Source organism: Podarcis melisellensis (genome assembly GCF_964234715.1).
Source record: "Podarcis melisellensis genome assembly, chromosome: 6".
Lineage (NCBI taxonomy): Eukaryota > Metazoa > Chordata > Lepidosauria > Squamata > Lacertidae > Podarcis > Podarcis melisellensis.
The window spans coordinates 5,586,488-5,610,066 of NC_138538.1; the positions used below are offsets into that span (position 1 = coordinate 5,586,488).

Below are 23,579 nucleotides of genomic sequence, written 5' to 3' on the forward strand. Positions count from 1 at the left end.
AAGCAAAGCTACAGGGAACCAGGCAGAGGGCCTTCTCGGTAGTGGCACCCGTCCTGTGGAACAGCCTCCCACCAGATGTCAAAGAGAAAAACAACTACAGTGGTACCTCGGGTTACATACGCTTTAGGTTACAGACTCCGCTAACCCAGAAATATTACCTCGGGTTAAAAACTTTGCTTCAGGATGAGAACAGAAATCACGCAGCAGCAGCAGCAGGAGACCCCATTAGCTAAAGTGGTGCTTCACGTTAAAAACAGTTTCAGGTTAAGAACGGACCTCCGAGACAAATTAAGTACGTAACGAAAGGTACCACTGTACCAGACTTTTAGAAGACATCTGAAGGCAGCCCTGTTCAGGGAAGTTTTTAATGGGTAACATTTTAATGTATTTTTCATCTTTGTTGGAAGCTGCCCGGAGTGGCTGGGCAAACCCAGCCAGATGGGTGGGGTACAAATAAATAATAATAATAATAATATAGGCCAGCCGCTTCTGGGAAGCACATAGGCAAGGTGGGAAGGAACAACATCCCGCCCCTCACAGCAGCTGACTTTCAGAGAAACACTGCGGCTGCACATGGAAGTTCCATTCAGCTACCTCAGCCATTGAAAAACCTACCCTCCAAGGGGATGAGGCCCTGCTGAGATGTTCCACAAGGGGGTGGGGAACAGAGCACACTTCTGCTTGCATCTATCTGCCGCTGGTACTTTTGCTTTTCATTTTTTGGGGTTTTGAAAAGCAGCGTGCAGTTGGGCGATGCGGGCAGGAAGCAGGCTCTGCCACAGGGCGCATGTGGCCTCCGCTCAGAGGCAGCCACCCACCCTGGGAAAGTCAGCCGTGCGACTGAGCTGCCTGCAGCCACCCAGAAAGCTGGGACCTGACCTTTTATTCTAGAAGACGGGGAGGCCAAGCCGAAAGATCAAGGGATTCCAATCGCTGGGGCCGATTGCAGAGATGCTCTTTGCCCGCCTCTGTTCCCCCCACTGCTAAAGTAAGTAACCTTCACGAGTAACCTGGACTGTGGCGGTTCTCTGCGCCTCTAAAAGTTGTCTTAAGGCTGCAATCCTGGGCACGCTTGGCTTGGGATGAGCATCCATGGGGATTTATTTGCAAGGAAATGTGCTGAAATTCTCCTGCCCCAAGCACCCGTCCAGTTAGGGGCCAGGCAATGCATTGAGCACGTTCTGTTTTCAGAGGTGGCTCTCTGCTTTGTAATCTGGACTTGGCAGCAGAGGGAGTGAAAGGCTCAGCCGTTTGAGGAGAGCCAGTGTGGTGTATCAGAGTGCCGGTCTAGGACCTGGGAGACCAGGGTTCAAATCTCCACTCGGCCATGAAGCTCAGTGGGTGACCTTTGGGGGGCCTGGTCCCTTTCAGCCTAGCCTAGCTCTCAGGGTTGTTGGGACCAAATGAGGAGGGTAGGAGCTATGTCGCCATCTTACGTTCCTTGTTGGGGGGATATAAATGCATCTTATGTCCAAATCGGTGGCAATGCTTTAGAGCATCCTCCAACATCCCCCAGATGTTTGGGGCTTTCAGTGCTCCCCAGTCCCAGCCCTGACAACCCCGTGACTGAGGGTGACAGGAGTTGTAGTGCGAAAACATCTGGAGGGAACCAGGTTGACGAGAGCTGCTTTAGAGTGAGAGAGGCGCCCTAAATTTCTGCTCTTTGAAGCTTTAAATCCTGCGGTGAGACTAAAAGGAGGGGAAGAATCGCATATGCCCCATTAGCTTTTTTATAAGAAGGGAGGGAATATCGTAGAACTATAGAATGAGACCACAAGGCTCAACTAGTCCAACCTAATGCAATGGAGGAATCTTTCATCCAGTGCTGAGCTCGAACCCACAGCCTTGCAATTAAGCCCTAAACAGTCTCGGTCCAGTATACCTGAAAGAGCATCTCCACCCCCATCATTCTGCCCAGACACCGAGGTCCAGCTCCGAGGGCCTTCTGTCAGTTCCCTCACTGCGAGAAGCCAAGTTACGGGAAACCAGGCGGGGGCCTTCTCGGTGGTGGCACCCGCCCTGTGGAACGCCCTCCCACCAGATGTCAAAGAGAAAAACAACTACCAGACTTTTAGAAGACATCTGAAGGCAGCCCTGTTTAGGGAAGCTTTTAATGTTTAATAGGTTATTGTATTTTAATGTTCTGTTGGAAGCTGCCCAGAGTGGCTGGGGAAACTCAGCCAGATGGGTGGGGTATAAATAATAAATTATTATTATTATTATAAGAGCCTTGTGCTCTACCGACTGAGCTATCGCACAATTCCGATCAATAAATGTTTCTTGATCTTGAGTCTCTATGGACGAGAGGTTGGGTTATCCAGTCTGCTCTAATGTCAGAATTGTAGAGTTAGAAGGGATTCAACGAGTCATCTAGTCCAACCCCAGTATCTTCATGAGGGGCAGCGACTGTGACTTCGTTTAGTTAGGAAGAGATGAGTTGATGGGACTCTGGGCTGCTTCAGGCACAAGCTTTGGGGCATCAATATCCTGCGATGCTAGCTCTCTAACTGCATTTTAAAAATTCATTTGACTTCACCTCCCTTTCCTTTTACAAAAGTATTTTTTCTGAGCTGCTAACAGCAACAAAAAAACAAGGTCAAGAAAATAAAAGTGTTGTTCATTTAAAAAAAAAAAAATTAAAAGGCTTCCCAGTAGTTTTCAAAGTGTAAAAACCAGTTACACAAACATTAAATAGAAGCACCTGCAATTGGAACATACAGTAAGGCAATCCCTTTAAAACACAGCAATTAAAACACCAGACTCTGGTTGAGAGACCAAGGGAATTTCCATAAGCAGGTAAGTCTTAAGAACCACCAAAACGCCCAAACCGATGGAGCAGGGGTTGCATTTTGTAACGCTGGGGCAAACAATGAAAAATTCTGCCTCTGTGTCACCGCAAGCTGATAAGCATCAGGCTGTGGCAAGACTGGGTTTATTTTAGGTAACAGGGCCCAGGTTAGATATGGCAGTGGTTTTCAACCTGTGTGCCATGGCACCTTGGGGTTCCTTGAATGGTGGCCAGGGGTGCCACAGACAACACTGGCCTCTGTCCCTCTTTCCTTCCCTCCTTCCTCTGATGCAGTGGCGTAGCGTGGGGGGTGCAGGGGGGCCAGCTGCACCGGGCGCAACATCTGGGGGTTAGGGTTAGGGGGCGCAAATCCATGGGTTAGGGGGCGCAAATTACTTGCCTTGCCCCGGGTGCTGACAACCCACGCTACGCCACTGCTCTGATGCCCTCTCGCATCTCTGCCTCCCAAAGGCTTGCACAGCTGTTTGCTGCAGCAGCCCTGGCCGCAAACTTCCCAGGCGAATGGTGCCTTTGGGGCTGTCCAGGGGGTGCTGGTTGCCAGGAGCTGAGGCAGCCTCGGAATAAGCAAGCAAGCAGGCGAGGGAGCCCAGCCGGCCAGCCCTTGCTGCTGGGAATGGACAAAACAACAACAAACCTCTGGTTACGTGAAACTTATTCAATAAACACACAAGACGTAACCGGCTGTACGTTTGAAAAAAATAATATATACTATTCATTGTATTGAATTGTAGATTTCAACAAAAGTAGGTCATAAAGTTCAATGGAAAAAGCAGAAGACCCAGTGGATCAGTTCATTCTCTAATCAGTTTATGCATAAGGGAATAAGTTTATTCCACCTGTCTGTTCATAGAGTCCAACAATCCGTACGAAAGGTTGTTGCAGTTCCACAGAATGCTTTCAAAGAGTCTAAGACAAGGATTTCTGGAATATTAGCCTTGTTTCGCCGTCCTGGGCTTCATCAGTATTACAAACTCATATATGATATCACAGGACAGTGGATCTTATAGCATAGTACAGTGGTACCTTGGGTTAAGTACTTAATTTGTTCCGGAGGTCCGTTTTTAACCTGAAACTGTTCTTTACTGAAGCACCACTTTAGCTAATGGGACCTCCTGCTGCCGCTGCTGCACGATTTCTGTTCTCATCCTGAAGCAAAGTTCTTAACCCGAGGTACTATTTCTGGGTTAGCGGAGTCTGTAACCTGAAGCATCTGTAACCCGAGGTACCACTTTTGAGAGTAGGCTTAGGGTGGAGGTCATAAGCTTTGTTTGGCCTCATCCACGGTTGTTTGCTTTATTACCCTGCTGCGATGGGATAGTCAAGGGCCTGGTTTGCTTCCAAAGCGAGGCCAAAACCTAGAGAAAGCTCGGCGTTCTCTCTGCCACAGCTGAGGGAAGCAAGCTAGGTTAGGGAGCAGAAGGTAACCCACCCAGGGAACATACAGCTCCATCTTCACACAACTCCCTGTCCCCCAATTTTTGCCACCTGAGGCAGCCCCTTCGCTCCACCCAATGATAGAGCCGGCCCTGGTGTGTGGAGGAGCTGCAGTAAAGAACAAGCAGCAGGGAGCTATTTGCCTTATTTTTGGACTTGTCCTAAAATTAGAATATAGAGTGGTACCTCAGGTTAAGTACTTAATTCATTCCAGAGGTCCGTACTCAACCTGAAACTGTTCTTAACCTGAAGCACCACTTTAGCTAATGGGGCCTCCCGCTGCCGCCACGCAATTTCTGTTCTCATCCTGAAGCAAAGTTCTTAACCCGAGGTACTATTTCTGGGTTAGCAGAGTCTGTAACCTGAAGCCTATGTAACCTGAAGCGTATGTAACCCGAGGTACCACTGTAGTAGCTATAACTTTATGAGCTACTTCTGTTGAAATTCTGTTGTTGTTGTGAATTTTATATTTATACCCTGCCTATCTTAATGGGTTGACCCGGACACTCTGGGAAGCTTCCAACATATATAAAAACATAATAAAACATTAAACATTTTAAAACTTCCCCATAGAGGGCTGCCTTCAGATGGCTTGTGGGGGTCAGATAACTCCATCCCCTCCAACATTTCTCCAATGAAAACAGGGATGCCCTAAGGAAAAGGGGGACATTCAGGGATCAAATAAAAAACTCAGACGGCTTCTGTGAATCCGGAACTGTCCCTGCAAAACATGAACACTTGGACAGTCTTTAGGACTAGGAGAAGAAAAGAGAAGGAAGAGGCGACATGCTAGAAATTTATGAGGTTATAACTGGCATAATCGAACTGGGGGGGCAACTCCCATCTCTTGCGAGGGTGCAATTAGTGCCAGCACCGTTAAGAGTTTGGGTGTAATCTTCGACACCTTCCTCTCCATGGAGGCGCAGATTGCAGCTATAACAAAGGCGGCATTTTTTTCATCTCTGCCAAGCTAAGCAGTTGGCTCCTTACCTCTCTCGCCCTGACCTAGCCACTGTGATCCACGCGACGGTCACCTCCAGACTGGATTATTGTAACTCGCTCTACGTGGGGCTGCCCTTGAGACTGACCCAGAAACTCCAGCGGGTGCAGAATGCCGCAGTGAGTCTCCTTACGGGGTCTTCGCTGCGAGATCACATTCACCCGGTGCTATACCAGCTGCACTGGCTCCCGGTGGAGTACAGGGTCAGGTTTAAGGTGCTGGTTTTAACCTTCAAAGCCCTATACAGCCTAGGACTCTTGTACCTACAGGACTGTCTTGTATGTCCCACAGAGGAACTTACGGTCTTCAGACAAAAACATCCTGAAGGTCCCAGGCCATAGAGAGGTTAGGCTGGCCTCAACTAGAGCCAGGGCTTTTTCGGCTGTGGCTCCGATCTGGTGGAGTACTCTGTCACAAGAGACTAAGGGCCCTGCGGGACTTGACATCTTTCCGCAGGGCCTGCAAGACGGAGCTGTTCCACCAGGCCTTTGGTCTGGACCCCCCTCCTCTGGCAATCTTCACAGAACTTTAGCCTAATAGTTGCCATCATTTTGAGTTGAATTAATTTTATAATGAAATGATTTTAGAATGTTGTATTATTTTATTGTTGTTAGCCGCCCTGAGCCCGGCTTCGGCTGGGGAGGGCGGGATATAAATAAAATTTATTATTATTAGTAGTAGTAGTAGTAGTAGTATTACTTGTTGACAGTCAATGAAGCTGAATGTTGCAAGATTCAGGACAGAAAAAATAAAGCCCTTCGTGCAGTGCATAGTGAGACTGTGGAACTCCCTCCCACAGGAAGCAGCAATGGCTGCCAATTAAGATAAAAGAGGAGAGGGCTCCCTTGCTCTCTTTTTTTCAATGCAAAATTACAACAAAAATTACAAACGTTGAATCCAAAATAAAACAGTACAAACAATAAGAGGAGAAAAAACACAAAAGAAAAAAAGAACAAAAAACAATACACACAAAAAAAACACACATCTACAAATAAAACCATATCATCATTCTAATCTAGTCATTACATACATATACACATATTGACTTCCTTCCTTTGTCTAAGACCTGGAAATTTTTACTCTTTCTAAGTTGTTGTGTCTAATGTAGATTACTTCTATTACTTCTATCTTTATGCTTTTTACACCATTTTTCTCTTTCTTTAACCCTGCAAAGCTTCATTCATTACATACCGATATGCTTACTCCAGAACAATATTTTTTCATATACTCTTTAGCACATCCCCATTATTTTAACAATTTCTGGTCCAATTGTCCCCTTATGAATGCTGTGAGTCTTGCCAGATTTATATATTCACAAAAATTACTTTGCCATTCTTTCATGGATGGAATTTCTCTCCCTTTCCCATTTTTTGCTATGAGCATCCTGGCTGTTAAGTTGTGGGTGAACATATCAGACGACACAGTGATTCTTCAAACAGCTCTTGTTTATTCACAGGCCAGAACAGAACTGAACTGAAGGGTTCAGTCAGCCTGCTTACATACAGCTCCAGTACAATGTAACTGTAACAATTTTCTAAAACTATCCAATCACTGAACGTCACTTTCGATCCCTTATTTGCATAACTATCTACAGTATCCCCCTGCTGGCCCAGGGTGAGAACTTCAGTACATAACACTGGCAGCTGTTGTCACATAGAGGAATACTTTCCTTTGATTGCCAGGAATATCGTTTGTGATTTTAGGTATAATCACAAACGAGGAGGAGAGGGTTCTCAATGGTTCTCCTCTGCTCCCACAGTTGGAGGCAGCGATGCTTCTGAACACCACTTTCTGGAAACCCCAGGAGGGGCGAGAGTGGTCCTGAGTTCAAATCCTGCTTGCAAATTTCCTACAGTCATCTGCTTGGCCTCTGTGAGAACAGGATGCGGGCCCATTGGCCTGATCCAGCCGGCTCCTTTTATGTTCTTATCAGGGGCAGAGCCTGGCAATATGGCGCCCTGTGCATATAAATTAATGCTGAGAAATAAGGAAAAGGATGATAAGGATAATTCAGAATAAATGGGAGTGGGAAGGGCTGTTTCATACGGTCCAAGAGATGATGAAGAGTACAGATAAAAATGGATAAATATAAAGAATTAAGTAGGAAATTCCTATTGAAACGGTATAGAACCCCGGTGCAACTGACATACATAGTTAAAGGATTGAGTCCTAAGTGCTGGCACTGTGGTCAAGAGTTAGGGGTATATGCACATATGTGGTGGGAGTGTATTTGGGTAAAGGAATATTGGCAAAAGATTATAAATGTTATTTCTGATGTATTTCAGGTTAAGATAGAAGTCAATAGAGAAATGCTTATCTCCGGAATACTGGGGAATAGTAAAATAGAAATAAGAGAGCAAGATTGGGATAAAATTATGATCTTAGCTGGTATGCTTGTTATTGTATCAGGATGGAAAGAAAAGGATAAATGGACAACGGGAAAATGGAACGACTATGTTTTTGAATATATGCAGTCTGATATATTTGAACAGGTAATGACGGAAGATACATGGGAAAACAAATGTCAAAAGATTTTGAATAAATGGACAAGTTATAGGAATTGAATAGCACGGGGGGGGGAGCCAACCCAAGCATGCAAATTAGGAAAAATAATCTATGCACATGGTTAAAGATCAGAAGAGAGAACAGGTTTTGGGGGGAGGGGTTAAAGGGGAGGGAGGAAGGAAAAAAATTAGAGTGTGGTTTTTTGGGATGCGGGTGGCGCTGTGGGTTAAACCACAGAGCCTAGGGCTTGCCGATCAGAAGGTCAGCGGTTCGAATCCCCACGACGGGGTGAGCTCCCGTTGCTTGATCCCTGCTCCTGCCAACCTAGCAGTTCAAAAGCACGTCAAAGTGCTAGTAGATAAAGAGGTACCACTCTGGCGGGAAGGTAAACAGCGTTTCCGTGGGCTGCTCTGGTTCGCCAGAAACGGCTTAGTCATGCTGACCACATGACCCGGAAGCTGTACGCTGGCTCCCTCGGCCAATAAAGCAAGATGAGCGCCGCAACCACGGCCGCAACCACGTGACAGTCAGCCACGACTGGACCTAATGGTCAGGGGTCCCTTTACCTTTACGATAGTTAGATTTTAGACTGAATGATTTTTTTTGTAAGTTATTTGACTTGCCTGGAGGAAAGTGTAATTATAAAGAATAATAATTTTTTTAAAAAATGGCACCCTGTGCAAGGCTAACATTTGGCACCTCTCCTAGTTCTTGTGCCCCCTTCCCAAAACTTGGTAAGGGAGGCACTGGGATTTAAGAAGGAGGCACAAGGCTTTGGCAGGGATCTAGCGCCCTCCTTCCCAAGGCTGGGAACATGATAACTAGGCTTTGGGAAGGTGGCAGGAGGACTCTAAGGCGGAATCTACACACATATAAAAACCATTTTGAAAATGCTGCTTCTGTTTTAGCGTATTTTTTTTTTTAAAAAAAATACATTGGCTTTTCCATAAGGCTCACCATCACCATCTAGTGTCACATTGTATATTGCACTTAAGACACACTTAAAACCTTTTATTTGCAGCTGTATAGCCCAGGACTTAACTAGGCTTTGGGACAGAAGTGGGAAGATGTGTCCTTGGCCCCCACGATGCCCTAAATCCGCCTCTGTTCTTACGGTACTGGAAACAAAGAGAGTCATGTTAGGGGGAGCCTTATTGTGAATGTTGCACTCAGCTTCCTGTGTGCCGTTTGACCTTTGAGCGCATGAACATAGCAGGTCGTCCTTGTTTGCAACAGCAGAGACCACAGCTCAGCGGTGGTTGACAGTTTGGCGATGCAGCGACAGCTCCCTCGGGTTTGCAGGCCCTGTGGCTCAGAGGCACAGGAAACCCATTGCCAACCAGAGTGCAAACTGCAAGGGGCCCGTGATATTTTGCATGCTTCATTAAGAGCCTATATATATATATATATATATATGCTTTCGTAGATTTTCACGGGTACAGGAATGCAGGTTTTGGTGTCCTCGGGTGTCTTCCCGTGTAAAAGTTGGGGTGTCTAGGCGACGTTTCGACGAGGTCTCACTCGTCATCTTTGTGAAGAGTTTTTCTGAGCACAACTAAGTGCAGTACAGCCATCTTCTCAGAAAAACTCTTCACAAAGTTCAAGAGGTCAAGACACAAAGACTTTAGCAACTAATCCACACCTAATGACCCACCTAAGTGGTACTCAGGATATCACTCAAGAAATCACTCAAGATATCCCTCAAGTAATTAAGGAACAAAAGAAGAAAAGGCACACTAGCCTGGGAACTTCCTCTCTGCCCAGAACATTGGAGGCTATACACCACACCCCCTCAACAGTATTTATAGGAACTCAAACACTGAGATCCTGCTCTGTTCCAGTAACAAGAAGCCGAAAGCACCAGCCTGAAGATGACGAGTGAGACCTCGTCGAAACGTCGCCTAGACACCCCAACTTTTACACGGGAAGACACCCGAGGACACCAAAACCTGCATATATATATATATATATATATATATATATATATATATATATGCTTTTTAACATATCATTTTCAACAGTATTTAAACATACTTTTACATCTTATACAATCTTTTGACTTCCATCCATCCTGTCTGAAAAATTTCCTATCTAATCTCTTAATATACATTTCTTGCTTTCCCTATTACCTTTAAATCTCACAACTGTTATCTTTTTTCTTTTTCTACTTCGCAACGATTCATATTTTTCTCTTTACAGAACTTCTTGTAGTCCTACTAGCGTAATTTGTTGATTACAATTGCTCTTCAAATAGTTTGTATACTTCTTCCAGTCTTCAGTAAATCTCTGGTCCCTCAGGTTTCGAATCCTTCCTGTCATTTTATCCAATTCTGCATAGTCTATTAATTTTATCTGCCATTCTTCTTTTGTCGGAATTTCTTCTTGCTTCCATTCCTGAGCTAACAACACTTTTGCCACTGTTGTTGCATATAAAAACAATTTAACATCCTGCCTATTAATGTCCTGACCTATAATACCAAGTAAATCTAGCCCCCTGGAGGACCTTAAGGTACACAAATGACAACACTTGAGGTCCCGAGCCTCGAGGAGGTTAGATTGGTCCCAACTAGGGCCAGGGTCTTTTTAGTACTGGCCCCAACTTGGTGGAACGCTCTGTCACAAGAGACCAGGGCCCTGCGGGACTTGATATCTTTCTGCAGGGCCTGCAAGACAGAGCTGTTCCGCCTGGTCTTTGGTCTGGACTCAGTCTGACCCTTCTGTTTCCCTCCCCTTATGGTCTTGATTTATCGGCTACTTTAAAATGAGGCTGCATTTTAAATTGCATTTGAATCTGTATTTTAAATTGGTTCCCTCCCCTTCTCTTTTTCTCCTATTATGTTTTTACTCCGATTTTATTGGTGTTAGCCGCCCTGAGCCCGGCTCTGGCCAGGGAGGGCGAGGTATACATAAAATTTATTATTGTTATTATTATTGCAGTACTGAGCCAGGTGGACAAATGGTCTGATTCTGTATAAGGCAGAATGAAGGAATGAATGAGGCAAACTGCGTCCCGGGAGTCTGATGGTCCTTTGTGCTTCCTCTCCTCTACAGCATCCTATGCCAAGTGAGTCTCGCAGGGGAATCCACTGATGGCTCCATCCCTGGAGGAAGCGGGCGCTGGCGACTTTTCCCCTTTGTTCCTTGTTGTCTCCCTAGTTGGCATAACCGCCTGTCTCTTGGCCCTCTGCACACTTTGCAGGAGGTAAGCATCTGAGCTGCTCTCACCCTTAAGTGGAAAGCCTTCTCCCGACAGAGTGCCTGGGGGCCCAGGTTCTGCAACATCCCATTCATTTCATTCATACAATTTACATGCCTCTTGATTGGAAAATGAACAAACCTCAAAGCATATAAAAAAATAAAATAAAAATTGTCCAGTGGCACCTTAGCGACCAACTAAGTTTGTTCTTGGTATAAGCTTTCGTAACAAACTTAGTTGGTCTCTGAGGTGCCACTGGACAATTATATATATATAATATAGGTACCGCTTTCTAGCGGGAAGGTAAACGGCGTTTCCGTGTGCAACTCTGGCTCGCCAGAGCAGCTTCGTCACGCTGGCCACGTGACCCGGAAGTGTCTCCGGACAGCGCTGGCCCTTGGCCTCTTAAGTGAGATGGGCGCACAACCCTAGAGTCAGACACGACTGGCCCGTACGGGCAGGGGTACCTTTACCTTTACCTATTTCTGTGGCTTAGTCACAGGATGATCAACAGCTCATAGCTGCAGGAAAGACAGAGCATTTCCAGTCTATGCATGTGCTAATTTGCAGGCATGTTGGGTGTTGGGCCTTTTTGTTCTAAGGCACTGAAGAGAATGGATGTGTTTGTCTCTGTCTCCAGCAAAAAGTTAAAAGAGGCGGCAGCGGAGAAGGGTTTTTAGCTCAGAATGCAAGTTATTTGTAAACTAAGTTCAATCAATCAATCATTTATTGTATTTGACTAAAAGCCATTACCAGTTCAGTTACAAAACCAGCAACTCCAACCAAACCTATGAAGAAAAATCCAGAAACAAGCAGCCATTTACAATAAATCAAATTAACTGAGTCTTCTGCATAATCTACAGTGTTGTCTTTTATGTGACTAGCACAGATACTTTTAGCGGCTTTTGCAAATAAAGTTATTTTATATGTGACAATATGTAAGCTAAGTTTAGATGCCTTATTCTGGGAGCAGTATATGAAATATTCAACTGAGTAAATATAATTTTATTTGTTTTTCAGTAGAGTTCTGTAAGTGAAGCTTTTTGAACCATATTTTGGACTGGAGAATTTTCATTTCTTCATCCAGAAGCTTTCACATGTGCAAAATTAACCATCTCAATATTGGTTGCTTAGAGAGGAGTGTGAAAACTGGAAACTAGCCTGCTATAGAAAGCCAAGATTCAAGTCTGTTGCTTCCATTTCATGCAATTACCTCTGCCCCAACCCCTATTCGCATGTGGCCCTCAGAAAGTTGCCCAGAAAAGAAGGTGGCCCCCAGGTTGGGTTCCCCACTCCTGCACTAAAGCATTTGAAGTTTCTGAGTTCAGAAAAAAAGATGCTATTGTGGGGGTGGGGAGGTTTATTGGGGAGACATGAAAATGACAGAGGTTTGCCCAGATGGCAAAAATGATTGCAGCAATGAGGGGCTGCTCCAAACAAAAATTCTATACAGAATGAGAATGTATAGGGGAATACATGAAGAAATATGATGTTAAAGCAGAACTCTTAATAGGCAATTGTTAAGCGTGTAAGGACAAAAGAAGTAATTATAATTTAACAGTGTTCATGTTACTCTGTTTTATCAAAGCAACTAGACAAAATATATTATGATGGGACGATCTCACACAGGTGAAGGGAAGCAGTGGGGAGGAGGGGAGGGTTAGGTTGAATTTGGGAAATAAAATAATATCTGGGACAGCAAAGGATATAATAGATTCTTGTAGAATAGTAATATATTGCAACCAGAATAGAAGTTTAAAAGGGGAAGTAAATGTACTTTTAGTATTTTCATTATTTTAATAGTTATTATTATTTCTTATCGGTAGAAGGCAATGTTAATTTAGGCTTCTTTGTTTTGCTGTCTGCATAATTTTTTTTTTAAAAAAGAAAAGAAATAAAATGACAGACGTTTGTAAGGCTGGCCAAAAAAGGGAGGTTTTTTTAGCAGGTGACGAAAAGGGATGGGCAAGAGCATCTGTGTGGTATTTAAATGGAGAGGGTTCGAAAGAATAGGTGCCACGACAGAAAAGGCCTGATTCCTACATTGTGTGGAATGGGCCTCCTGACCAGATGGCTGTCCAGTCCAGCAAAAATACATGGACCTTCTGTACTCCCACCGGCTGACCAGGGTGTTGCTAGCCTGACCCGTGAATGATTCGTTCCATCTCTTTTTCTGCCATTCAGGAAAGAGAAGAAGAGGGTAATTCCACAAGATGGAGTGATGCTGGACGAAGCAGTGAGTGGACCTCTTTCTTTCCTACATTTGGTTTCCCAATAACAAGTACATTCTTTGTGCACATGGACGTAGCCAGGATATTTTTTGGGGGGGGAGCCAGGACTGAGCAACCTCTGATGCGATTGGTTGGTTTTTCAGAAGCCATGCTATTGCTCAGTTGGGTTGCCAGTTGCATTGCTAGAATGCGCCACAACGTCATCCGAGCGATCTCAGCGAGCATTAAAACATTCTGATCACTTCTACTTTTAATTAAGTATTTTTATTTCTTTACTCGATTGGGTGGGTGTGCACCATTTGCTGAAATTCCAGGGATGCGGACAGCTGCCCACCCAGTGGCATAGCTAGACGCTCAGGTGCTCGGAGTGATGTTTGCGCCCTGCAGCTGGGGGCGGAGCAAGCAGCCCATGGGGGCGGGGCGAACCAAGGCAGGGCGTGCTGCGTGGAGCCTCTCTGCAGTCTCTCCCTCATCTGTAGGGCGGCTGAGGTGGTGGGCAGATGCAAGCCCCACGCTGCTCAAAAAAGCAGCGTGGAGCTTGCAGGCAGTCTGCCCAGGAGAGATGCGTGGCTCAGGCACGCTGCAGGCGCTATGGCACCCAGTGCCCTCTGCCTCACCTAGCTACACCTCTGGATTAGGCAGATTCATGGGGGAGAGGGCTGAATAAATGGATTTTATTATTATGGTCACAGACCAGTTCCGGCTCACTTATAATATCAGGAAAATCATAAAACATAACAGGAATACATTGAATTGCAATTGGGTATAACAGAGACAAGGGACGCGGATGGACCTGTGGCCTAAACCACAGAGCCTTGGGCTTGCTGATCAGAAGGTTGGCAGTTTGAATCCCCGCGACAGGGTGAGCTCCCATTGCTCGGTCCCAGCTCCTGCCCACCAAGCAGTTCCAAAGCACATCGAAGTGCAAGTAGATAAATAGGTACCGCTCCGGCGGGAAGGGAAATGGCGTTTCCGTGTGCTGCTCTGGTTCGCCAGAAGCGGCTTAGTCATGCTGGCCACATGACCTGGAAGCTGTACGCCGGCTCTCTCGGCCAATAAAGCGAGATGAGCGCCGCAACCCCAGAGTCGGCCACGACTGGACCTGATGGTCAGGGGTCCCTTTACCTTTTTAATGAAATATTTCTGTATCCTTCTGTGCTGAAGAAGAATTCCACAAAACAGTGGATATATCCGGAATCACTGTTCACAACATCTGTTTGCGGACCATTTTGGCCGTGTTGGACGTCATAAAACAAAGCTTTACGGCTTGTTTTCATCAGATAAGAATCTGACCCATTGCTTCTTTCAGAGACTTGCATAGCCCACAAAGACTTTCAGAGACCTATAAGACTTATGTTTATTTGGGTCTATGTTTTCAAGAGAATCCATCAAGAGTGCACATTTAGGGACTTTCAGAGATTTATAAGATTTCTGTTTATTTGGTTTCTCATATTTTTCTATGTTTTGTATAGACTATATAAAGAGTTTATGTTGCTATTGCATTGTTGTACTTGGTCATCGTGTTGCCTTGGATATTACTGATAATTGTTTGCAACACTGGGGGTTAATTGTTTGGTTACGCCTCTGGATTAGGCAAATTCATGGAGGAGAGGGCTGTCGAAGGCTCCCAGCCATAAAGGCTGTGTTCTGCCTGCAAAGTTGGAGTCAGCAATACTTCTGGTTTCTGGAAATCGCTCAAGTCGCGTAAGAAGGGGTGTGCAATGGGTGCAGGAGTTATTTTTTTCAGAAACACATATTTTTGGCATTTTGTCACCCCCCTCAGTGATGACACCCAGGGCGACCCGTACCCACCGCACCCCCCTTCCTATGCCACTGTGCCCACCGCCCAGACACAACTTCTTGTTTTGCAGACGGAGCTCTTGACGGTCGTCAACTCGCACCAGCTGAACAGGACAAATTCCAAGGCAAAAAGTAAGTCGTTTCCCAAAGACTCTGGCATCCAGTTCAAATCTCAGGATTCCAAGCTGAGAGGCAACAAAGATTGGAGGCAAAGGAGCATTTGCCCACGCTGCTGCAAAATGCAAATAATATAAGAGTCGTTTCCCCAGCTTATTTTGGCTATTCATTTATCTGTTTCATAAAATTTATGCGCCGCTTGAATGCGGGATTTGACATCTTTCCGCAGGACCTGCAAGACAGAGCTGTTCCGCCTGGCCTTTGGTTTGGACTCGGTCTGACCCTTATGTTTCCCTCCCCTTATGGTTTTGATCTATGGGCTACTTCTAAAATGAGGCTGCATTTTAAATTGCATTTTAACCTGTATTTTAAATTGGATTTCTTGTTCCCCCTCTCTTTTTTCCCCCATTATGTTTTTACTGTGATTATATTGGTGTTAGCCGGCCTAAACCTGACTCTGGCTGGGGAGGGCGGGGTATAAATAAAATTATTATTATTATTATTATTATTATTATTTAAAAAAACTACTACAACCCTCAAGCCGTTAAAAAATAAAATAAATAAAAATCATTCCTAAGAAAAACTAACAATAAAAATCCCAGACTTTCGAAAAGCTGCAATAACAATAGACGAAAAACAGATTAGAACTCACAACACATTAAAACTCTAAGCACCCGGGTAGACTTGACCAAACAAGAGTGTTTTTAGTAGGCACTAGAAAGCGTATAGAAGAGACAACCGCCTGATGCCAACAGGCAGAACTAGATACGTACAATTGTGACTGTGCACATACAAATCCTAAAGCATCTCCTTCTCAAGGGCTCAGCACTTTTGTGGTTGCAGGAGCAGAGCATGGCTGGCGAAAGGGGAACCCAGCTTAGGTCCCCAGGGGCAGGGAGAAAAATAATAGAATCTTACAGTTGAAAGGGGACCCTGAGAGTCATCTAGTCCAACCCCCTGCAATGCAGGAATCTCAGCTAAAGCATCCAGGACAGATGGCCATCCAACCTCTGCTTAAAAACCTCCAAGGAAGGAGAGTCCACCACCTCTCGTGGGAATCTGTTCCACTGGTGAACAGCTCGTGCTATCAGAAAGCTCTTCCAAATGTTTAGTCGGAATCTCCTTTCTTGGTTTGAATCCTACCCTCCAGAGAAGGAGAAAACAAAGCTTCTTCCTTCCTCCATGTGACAGCCCTTAAGATATTTGAAGATGGCTATCATATCTTCAGGGACGCGGGTGGCACTGTGGGTTAAACCACAGAGCCTGGGACTTGCCGAACAGAAGGTTGAATCCCCGCGACGGGGTGAGCTCCCGTTGCTCGGTCCCTGCTCCTGTCAACCTAACAGTTCGAAAGCACGTCAAAATGCAAGTAGATAAATAGGTACCACTCCAGCGGGAAGGTAAATGGTGTTTCCGTGCGCTGCTCTGGTTCACCAGAAGCGGCTTAGTCATGCTGGCCACATGACCCGGAAGATGTATGCCGGTTCCTTGGCCAATAAAGCGAGATGAGCGCCGCAACCCCAGAGTCGGCCATGACTGGACCTAATGGTCAGGGGTCCCTTTTACCATCCCCCTATCATATCTTCTCTCAGTCTCCTCTTTTCCAGGCTAAACATACCCAACTCCCTCAACTGTTCCTCATCAGGCTTGGTTTCCAGACCCTTGATCATCTTGGTTGCCCTCCTCTGCACAGCTTCCAGCTTGTCAACACCCTTCTTAAACTGTGATGTCCAGAACTGGATACGGTATTCCAGGTGTGGTCTGACCAAAGCAGATTAGAGTGGGACTATGACTTCCCTTGACCTGGACACTATCTCTGTTGATGCAACCTAGAATAGCATCATCCTTTTTGCTGCTGCATCACCCTGTTGACTCACGTTAAGTTTGTGGTCCATCAAGATCATGGGTAGGCAAACTAAGGCCCAGGGGCCAGATGTGGCCCAATTGCCTTCTAAATCCGGCCCTCAGATAGTCCGGGAATCAGCGCGTTTTTACATTAGTAGAATGTGTCCTTTTATTTAAAATGCATCTCTGGGTTATTTGTGGGGCATAGGAATTTGTTTAATTTCCCCCCAAAAAAATATAGTCCAGCACCCCACAGGGTCTGATGGACAGTGGACCGGCCCCCTGCTGAAAAAGTTTGCTGACCCCTGAATTAGAGCATGGGTAGGTAAACTAAGGCCCGGGGGCCAGATTCTGCCCAATCGCCTTCTCAATCCGGCCCGCAGACAGTCGTGTAATCAGTGTGTTTTTACATGAGTAAAATTTGTCCTTTTATTTAAAATGCATCTCTGGGTTATTTGTGGGGCCTGCCTGGCGTTTTCACATGAGTAGAATGTGTGCTTTTGTTTAAAATGCATCTCTGGGTTATTTGTGGGCCATAGGAATTTGTTCATTTTTTTTCCAAAATATAGTCCAGCCCCCCACAAGGTCTGAGGGGCAGTGGACCAGCCCCCTAGTGAAAAGGTTTGCTGACCCCTGATCAAGACCCTTTAGATCCTTTTCACATGCACTGCTAGTAAGCCTGCTGTTTCCCATCCTATATTTGTGCATCTGGTTCTTCCTGCCTTACATTTGTCCCTATTGAAATTCATTTTGTTAACTTGCACCCAGTTCTCCAATTTGTTAGGGTCATTTTGGATTCTGGAGTCCCCTCCTCTTATGCTTCTTGCATCCTCCTCCTCTAGATCTGAGGTCAACCAGTGGCAACATCTCTTACGCATTGAGCGAAGACGATGGGATGATATCCAGCTGCAGCTTCATCATCCTGCCCCAGAGGCGGCTTCCCCACACCCCCCCAGTGGACCTGCTGCCTCCAGACCAGACTTACTCAAACCTGAGCTTCCAAACCCGAGCCGAGGATGTGCTGTATGAATCCATGACGGTGTCGGAGGAAGCGACGGAGGAACCGAGCCCTGTCACGAAGGAGGAGGAGGAGGATTCTATGGGGCAAGAGGACCCAGCAACAGGACCCGAGTACGCCTGTGTTCTGAAAGGGAAGAAGATGAAGGCCCACCAGCACGTGGAGATGGAGGCAGGGTCCTCTGAAGCATCGCAGCAGGGATCTCTAGCAACGATACTTCACGCTGCTCAAGCAGCACAGGTATATATAATAATAATAATAATTAATAATAATAATTTATTAGGGACGCGGGTGGCGCTGTGGGTTAAACACAGAGCCTAGGACTTGCCGATCAGAAGGTTGGCGGTTCAAATCCCCGTGACGGGGTGAGCTCCTGTAACTCAGTCCCAGCTCCTGCCAACCTAGCAGTTCGAAAGCACGTCAAAGTGCAAGTAGATAAATAGGTACCACTCTGGCGGGAAGGTAAACGGCGTTTCCATGCACTGCTCCGGTTCGCCAGAAGTGGCTTAGTCATGCTGGCCACAAGACCCAGAAGCTGTACGCCGGCTCCCTCGGCCAATAGAGTAAGATGAGCGACCCCAGAGTTGGCCACGACTGGACCTAATGGTCAGGGGTCCCTTTACCTTTTACCCTGCCCATCTGGCTGTGTTTTCCCAGCCACTCTGGGCAGCCTCCAATCAAGTGCTTAAAATAATACAGCATTAAATATTAAAAACTTCCCTGAACAGGGCTGCCTTCAGATGTCTCTTAAAGATAAGATAGCTGCTTATTTCCTTCACATCTGAAGGGAGGGCGTTCCACAGGGCGGGCGCCACTACCAAGAAGGCCCTCAGTCTGGTTCCCTGTAACCTCACTTCTCGCAATGTGGGAACCACCAGAAGACCTTTGGAGCTGTATCTCAGTGTCCGGGCTGAACGATGGGGGTGGAGACGCTCCTTCAGGTATACAGGACCGAGGCCGTTTAGGGCTTTCAAGGTCAGCACCAACACTTTGAATTGTGCTTGGAAATGTACTGGGAGCCAATGCAGATCTTTCAGGACCGGTGTTATATGGTCCCGGCAGCCACTCCCAGTCACCAGTATAAGAGACCTCCCATTTCTCTGCAATTGAAGTAACCCCCCCCCCCGATGGGAGGGTCATTGCTCTTAATTATACTGGGGTTGAACCCACCCCCCTCTCACATGAAAACAAAGACCACCACAGCCAATCACAAACAAACAACCACACCCTCGGCCAACCCCAACCTCTCTCACCACCAAAGGAACACAAGTGAACAGCAGAGAAGCTGCACAAACAACACTGACACAAAACCCCACATATGTAAAGTATAATAGAAACATCACCACCCGACCCCACCCTCACTCATCTTCCACCCCCCTCCACCTTTCCCCCCTATTCTTCCTAATGTCTCAGCAAATGAAACTGATTTGTAAAAAAAGAAAAAATTACAATGGGAAAAATATATGAGAGACATTGCACATACCTTTGTAAATCAAGAAAATCGTTAATAAAATACATTTTTAAAAAAAACTTATACAGTGGTACCTCAGGTTAAGTACTTAATTCGTTCTGGAGGTCCGTTCTTAACCTGAAACTGTTCTTAACCTGAAACACCACTTTAGCTAATGGGGCCTCCTGCTGCTGCCGTGCCGCCGGAGCACGATTTCTGTTCTCATCCTGAAGCAAAGTTCTTAACCCGAGGTACTATTTCTGGGTTAGCGGAGTCTGTAACCTGAAATGTATGTAACCCGAGGTACCACTGTACTGGGGTTGGAAGAGGGAAGTGCGAATCTGTCAGTTAATGGCTGGATGTACACTGATCTGTAAAATTGCTGTTAAAGTCTATAAAAAATAATAATATAGCTCTCAATACAATTTCCCATTCTCAACATATCGCCGCTCTGCAGCGGCCTCCAGTGTCACATCTTTATAACACATTTTTAACGTTATAACCGACCAGTGTAGATTCGCCCCATGTCTCTTTTTCCAGCTTGCAATTTATTTGTGTGATTTTAATGAAAGTCCTTGTGAAAATCTGTCAGCATTTTTGTATTATTATTATTATTATTATTATTATTATTATTATTATTATTATATATTGAATTCACCAGTGCACTGGGGTATCCCTTGTGCAGAATGGGAAGAGAAAAGCTCTCCTGCCTCAAGGGCTTTCATAGGATCAAAGGTGCACGAAACCGACCCCCAAAGCCATTTTATTGACGCTCCCCTAATGTCTGCTTCTCTCCTAGTTAGAAGAAATGTATTCAGTGGTGCGCAAGGAGAGGAAGAAGGAGAAGAAGAAGAAAATCGAGGGCTCTGGTGGGCACAGTGGAGAGAGACCATCCCAAGGGGAGATGAGCCTAGGAAATGCCCTGGTGGCATCTGTCCATCAGGAATCAGATGGCAGGCCAGGGCACCCGTCCTCATTGTTCCAGCCTCCCGCTATTGAACCCTGCTATGAGTCTGTTGGCTGTGAATCGTGGGTGGGCAACGGCAGGAAGCCAAGCACAGAGCCAGCTTATGAGGCTGTAGATACTTACTGGAAGAACTCGAGGAGGAAAAGAAAGTCGGACAGGAACGCCCCAGCAGAAAACCTCTACGAAAGCATCGAAAACCTGGCATTTCAGTTTCAGAATCAAAACATGTTAGCCCATTTTGAAATCTGACTCTTTGGTTTGGTTTAGCTATTCAAGTGGATGCAAATGAATTAAGTGGACATAGTTCAAACCTTACTAAGTGCCGTTGCATGTCAGCCCTCAGAAACCATCAAACGCTGACTGCGGTTGCATGTTAACTGGCAGGTGTCCCCGAAACGCCAGATACTGACAAAGGGTACCTCCAGACGACATGTTTTATTGACCATTCCTCTTTATCTGCTTGCACAAAGCTTACACAGAGGTTAGACTATTTGTTGAGCATTTCTTCTCATTTGTTTGCAGGGAGCTTATATGACAACTGGCATCAATAAATCTGGCAGAATGACAAAGACCAATAAAAAAAAGCCTTAAAATATCATGGTGGGGCGAGGAGAGGAAGGTGAGCTGTTAGCCTTAGGAACTGCCAGAGAAGAACATCAGTGCTGGGTGACATTTCGCACTCGGATAATCTTTGCAGATAATCACTTCGCTCCACTAGGAACTTTATGAAGAGCATCAACGTGTCTGGCTGCAACCCTGCATCTGCTTACTCGCGAGTAAGCTCTAAGGGCCTCAATGGAACTTCCCCTTTTAATCTGAGTTGTCATGGCTTGAAAGGGCTGACGGATTGATGAGAGCTGAGTTCAACATCCAGAGAGCTGCCATTTCCCTACCTGTTGCTGCAAAGCATTTACAGTTGTTGTTTTTCAGAAGGGGTGGGGGGTGGGGAACGGATAATTTGTTGTTGCTGTTTAGTCGTGTCCGCCTCTTCGTGACCCCCTGGACCAGAGCACGCCAGGCCCTCCTGTCTTCCACTGCCTCCCGCAGTTTGGTCAAACTCATGCTGGTAGCTTCGAGAACACTGTCCAACCATCTCATCCTCTGTCGTCCCCTTCTCCTTGTGCCCTCCATCTTTCCCAACATCAGGGTCTTTTCCAGGGAGTCTTCTCTTCTCATGAGGTGGCCAAAGTCTTGGAGCCTCAGCTTCATGATCTGTCCTTCCAGGGCTGATTTCCTTCAGAATGGAGAGGTTTGATCTTCTTGCAGTCCATGGGACTCTCGAGAGTCTCCTCCAGCACCAGAATTCAAAATCATCAATTCTTTGGCGATCAGCCTTCTTGATGGTCCAGCTCTCACTTCCATACATCACTACTGGGAAAACCATAGCTTTAACTATACGGACCTTTTTTGGCAAGGTGATGTCTCTGCTTTTTAAGATGCTGTCTGTCATTGCTGAAATGAATAATAGAGGTTTGTAAAATTTTGAAGAGAGAACAGAGCCCTCATCCTCCCTCCTGTCTTTTAAGCACTGCTAAGTTTTCTGTGAAAATATCCCCCCTCCTTTCCCCCTCCCTTGCAAATCCAGGTACTAATTGTTGCAACAAAGGACTTTCCCATGTCTTTCTGCCTTCCAGGCCTTTTCTCAACAGGGACACCCAGGAGAATAGGTCACTGGAGAACAGCTGTGTTGCTTTAAGATCACATAGCATTCAGGGAAGTTTCGAATGAATGAAAAGGCAGCTTAAGGGGCAAGAATGGGAATGAAATAGACTCTTGAACTGGTGTTTGACTGTGTCCTCCAGCAGAGCCACCTTGAATGGTACTTTAACTGTTAAACTACTAGAGCCCTTTTTATTATGTGTATATTTTTCTCAGTCCCTGCATTTTGGCCCTTGCTTTTCCTCTCCGGATTCCACCTTTAAATCTCTTGTGTCTGCTAGGTGTGCTATTACTTTAATTCCCCCCTAAACATTTTTTTTCAGCTGCTCTTCCTTGCATGGTGTGTATTATTGACCTGTTGTGGGTTCAGAGCAATGATTCCCAAACTGGGAATAGTTTGGGTTCCAGGAGAGCATTTCGAGCAGCAAATTAAGCCGCTCTATTAGATCCGCTTCTGTTCCGCAGTGGAGATTCCCAGGCAGCGAAAGTAATTAGCGCTTCTATTTACCATTTTATCCATTAAAAGTTACAAATTTAAAGAGAACAATCTGACATCAGTTACGTCATAACATTTTAGCAATAAGCCATAGCCCCCCCCCAATTATGAAGAAAGCAGCATAATTAAAAGAAAAAATGGGTAGCAGCAGATTAATTACCGTATTTTTTGCTCTATAAGACTCACTTTTTCCCTCCTAAAAAGTAAGGGGAAATAAGTGTGCATCTTATGGAGTGAATGCAGGCTGCGCAGCTATCCCAGAAGCCAGAACAGCAAGAGGGATTGCTGCTTTCACTGCGTAGTGATCCCTCTTGCTGTTCTGGCTTCTGAGATTCAGAATATTTTTTTCTTGTTTTCCTCCTCCAAAAACTAGGTGCGTCTTGTGGTCTGGTGCGTCTTGTAGAGTGAAAAATACGGTACATATGCTGCTGCAGCAAAAACCAGGTAGCTCAATACCTGTATTTCCAAATGCATTTTGGAAAAGCAGGTGTGGTCTGCAACAAAATGTTGCAGTTTGAGGCGCTGTCTTCAGTCTTCTTGCCATTCTTCCCCCCTCCCCCATCAGCCTCCCACCTGGCATTTCGTCATTGTCGTCTCCCAGCCCCAGGAAGACTTCCTTCCTGAGCAGAGGTGGGCAAATCTGACAATTTTTGTTTTTAATTTTTAATTCAAATCTTAAATTCAGTTCTCCACAGTTCAACATCAGTCAGCTATTTTTTAAAAAAGAAGAAAAAGCCTCCATGCAAATCAATCAGCATTTCAGTCCCAAATTCTTCTAATATACGCATGCGTGTGTTTGCAATTTTGCCTAATGCACTCATTTTTGCAAAGCAATCTCCCCTAGTAGAATGCAGGTCTGTGTGTTCATTTTTACTGATCCATACATTTTCAGCAACACTTTACCTGTGTATTTGCAATTTTACATCCGTTTCTTGGGCTGTAGAACGGCATTGCAAAATTCGGAGGAGTGTGAATTTCTCAGGATGGGTGTGCTTCAGTTTGCACAGAGTCTTGGAGAGAGAAAGTTAAGCAGGTTCTCCTTTAAATGTGAA

At 45.6% G+C, this 23,579-nt stretch overlaps 1 protein-coding gene across 1 annotated transcript; it reads left to right on the forward strand.

The window, feature by feature from the left end:
• Positions 1-488: 488 nt before the first annotated feature.
• LOC309373029 (uncharacterized protein) lies at positions 489-22,681 on the forward strand. Its single transcript, XM_081917202.1, has 6 exons — positions 489-988; positions 10,800-10,950; positions 13,129-13,180; positions 15,047-15,107; positions 17,780-18,195; positions 20,205-22,681. Exons 2-6 carry the CDS (start codon positions 10,838-10,840, stop codon positions 20,619-20,621), a joined length of 1,059 nt encoding a protein of 352 aa, XP_081773328.1. The 5' UTR covers positions 489-988; positions 10,800-10,837; the 3' UTR covers positions 20,622-22,681.
• Positions 22,682-23,579: the final 898 nt, after the last annotated feature.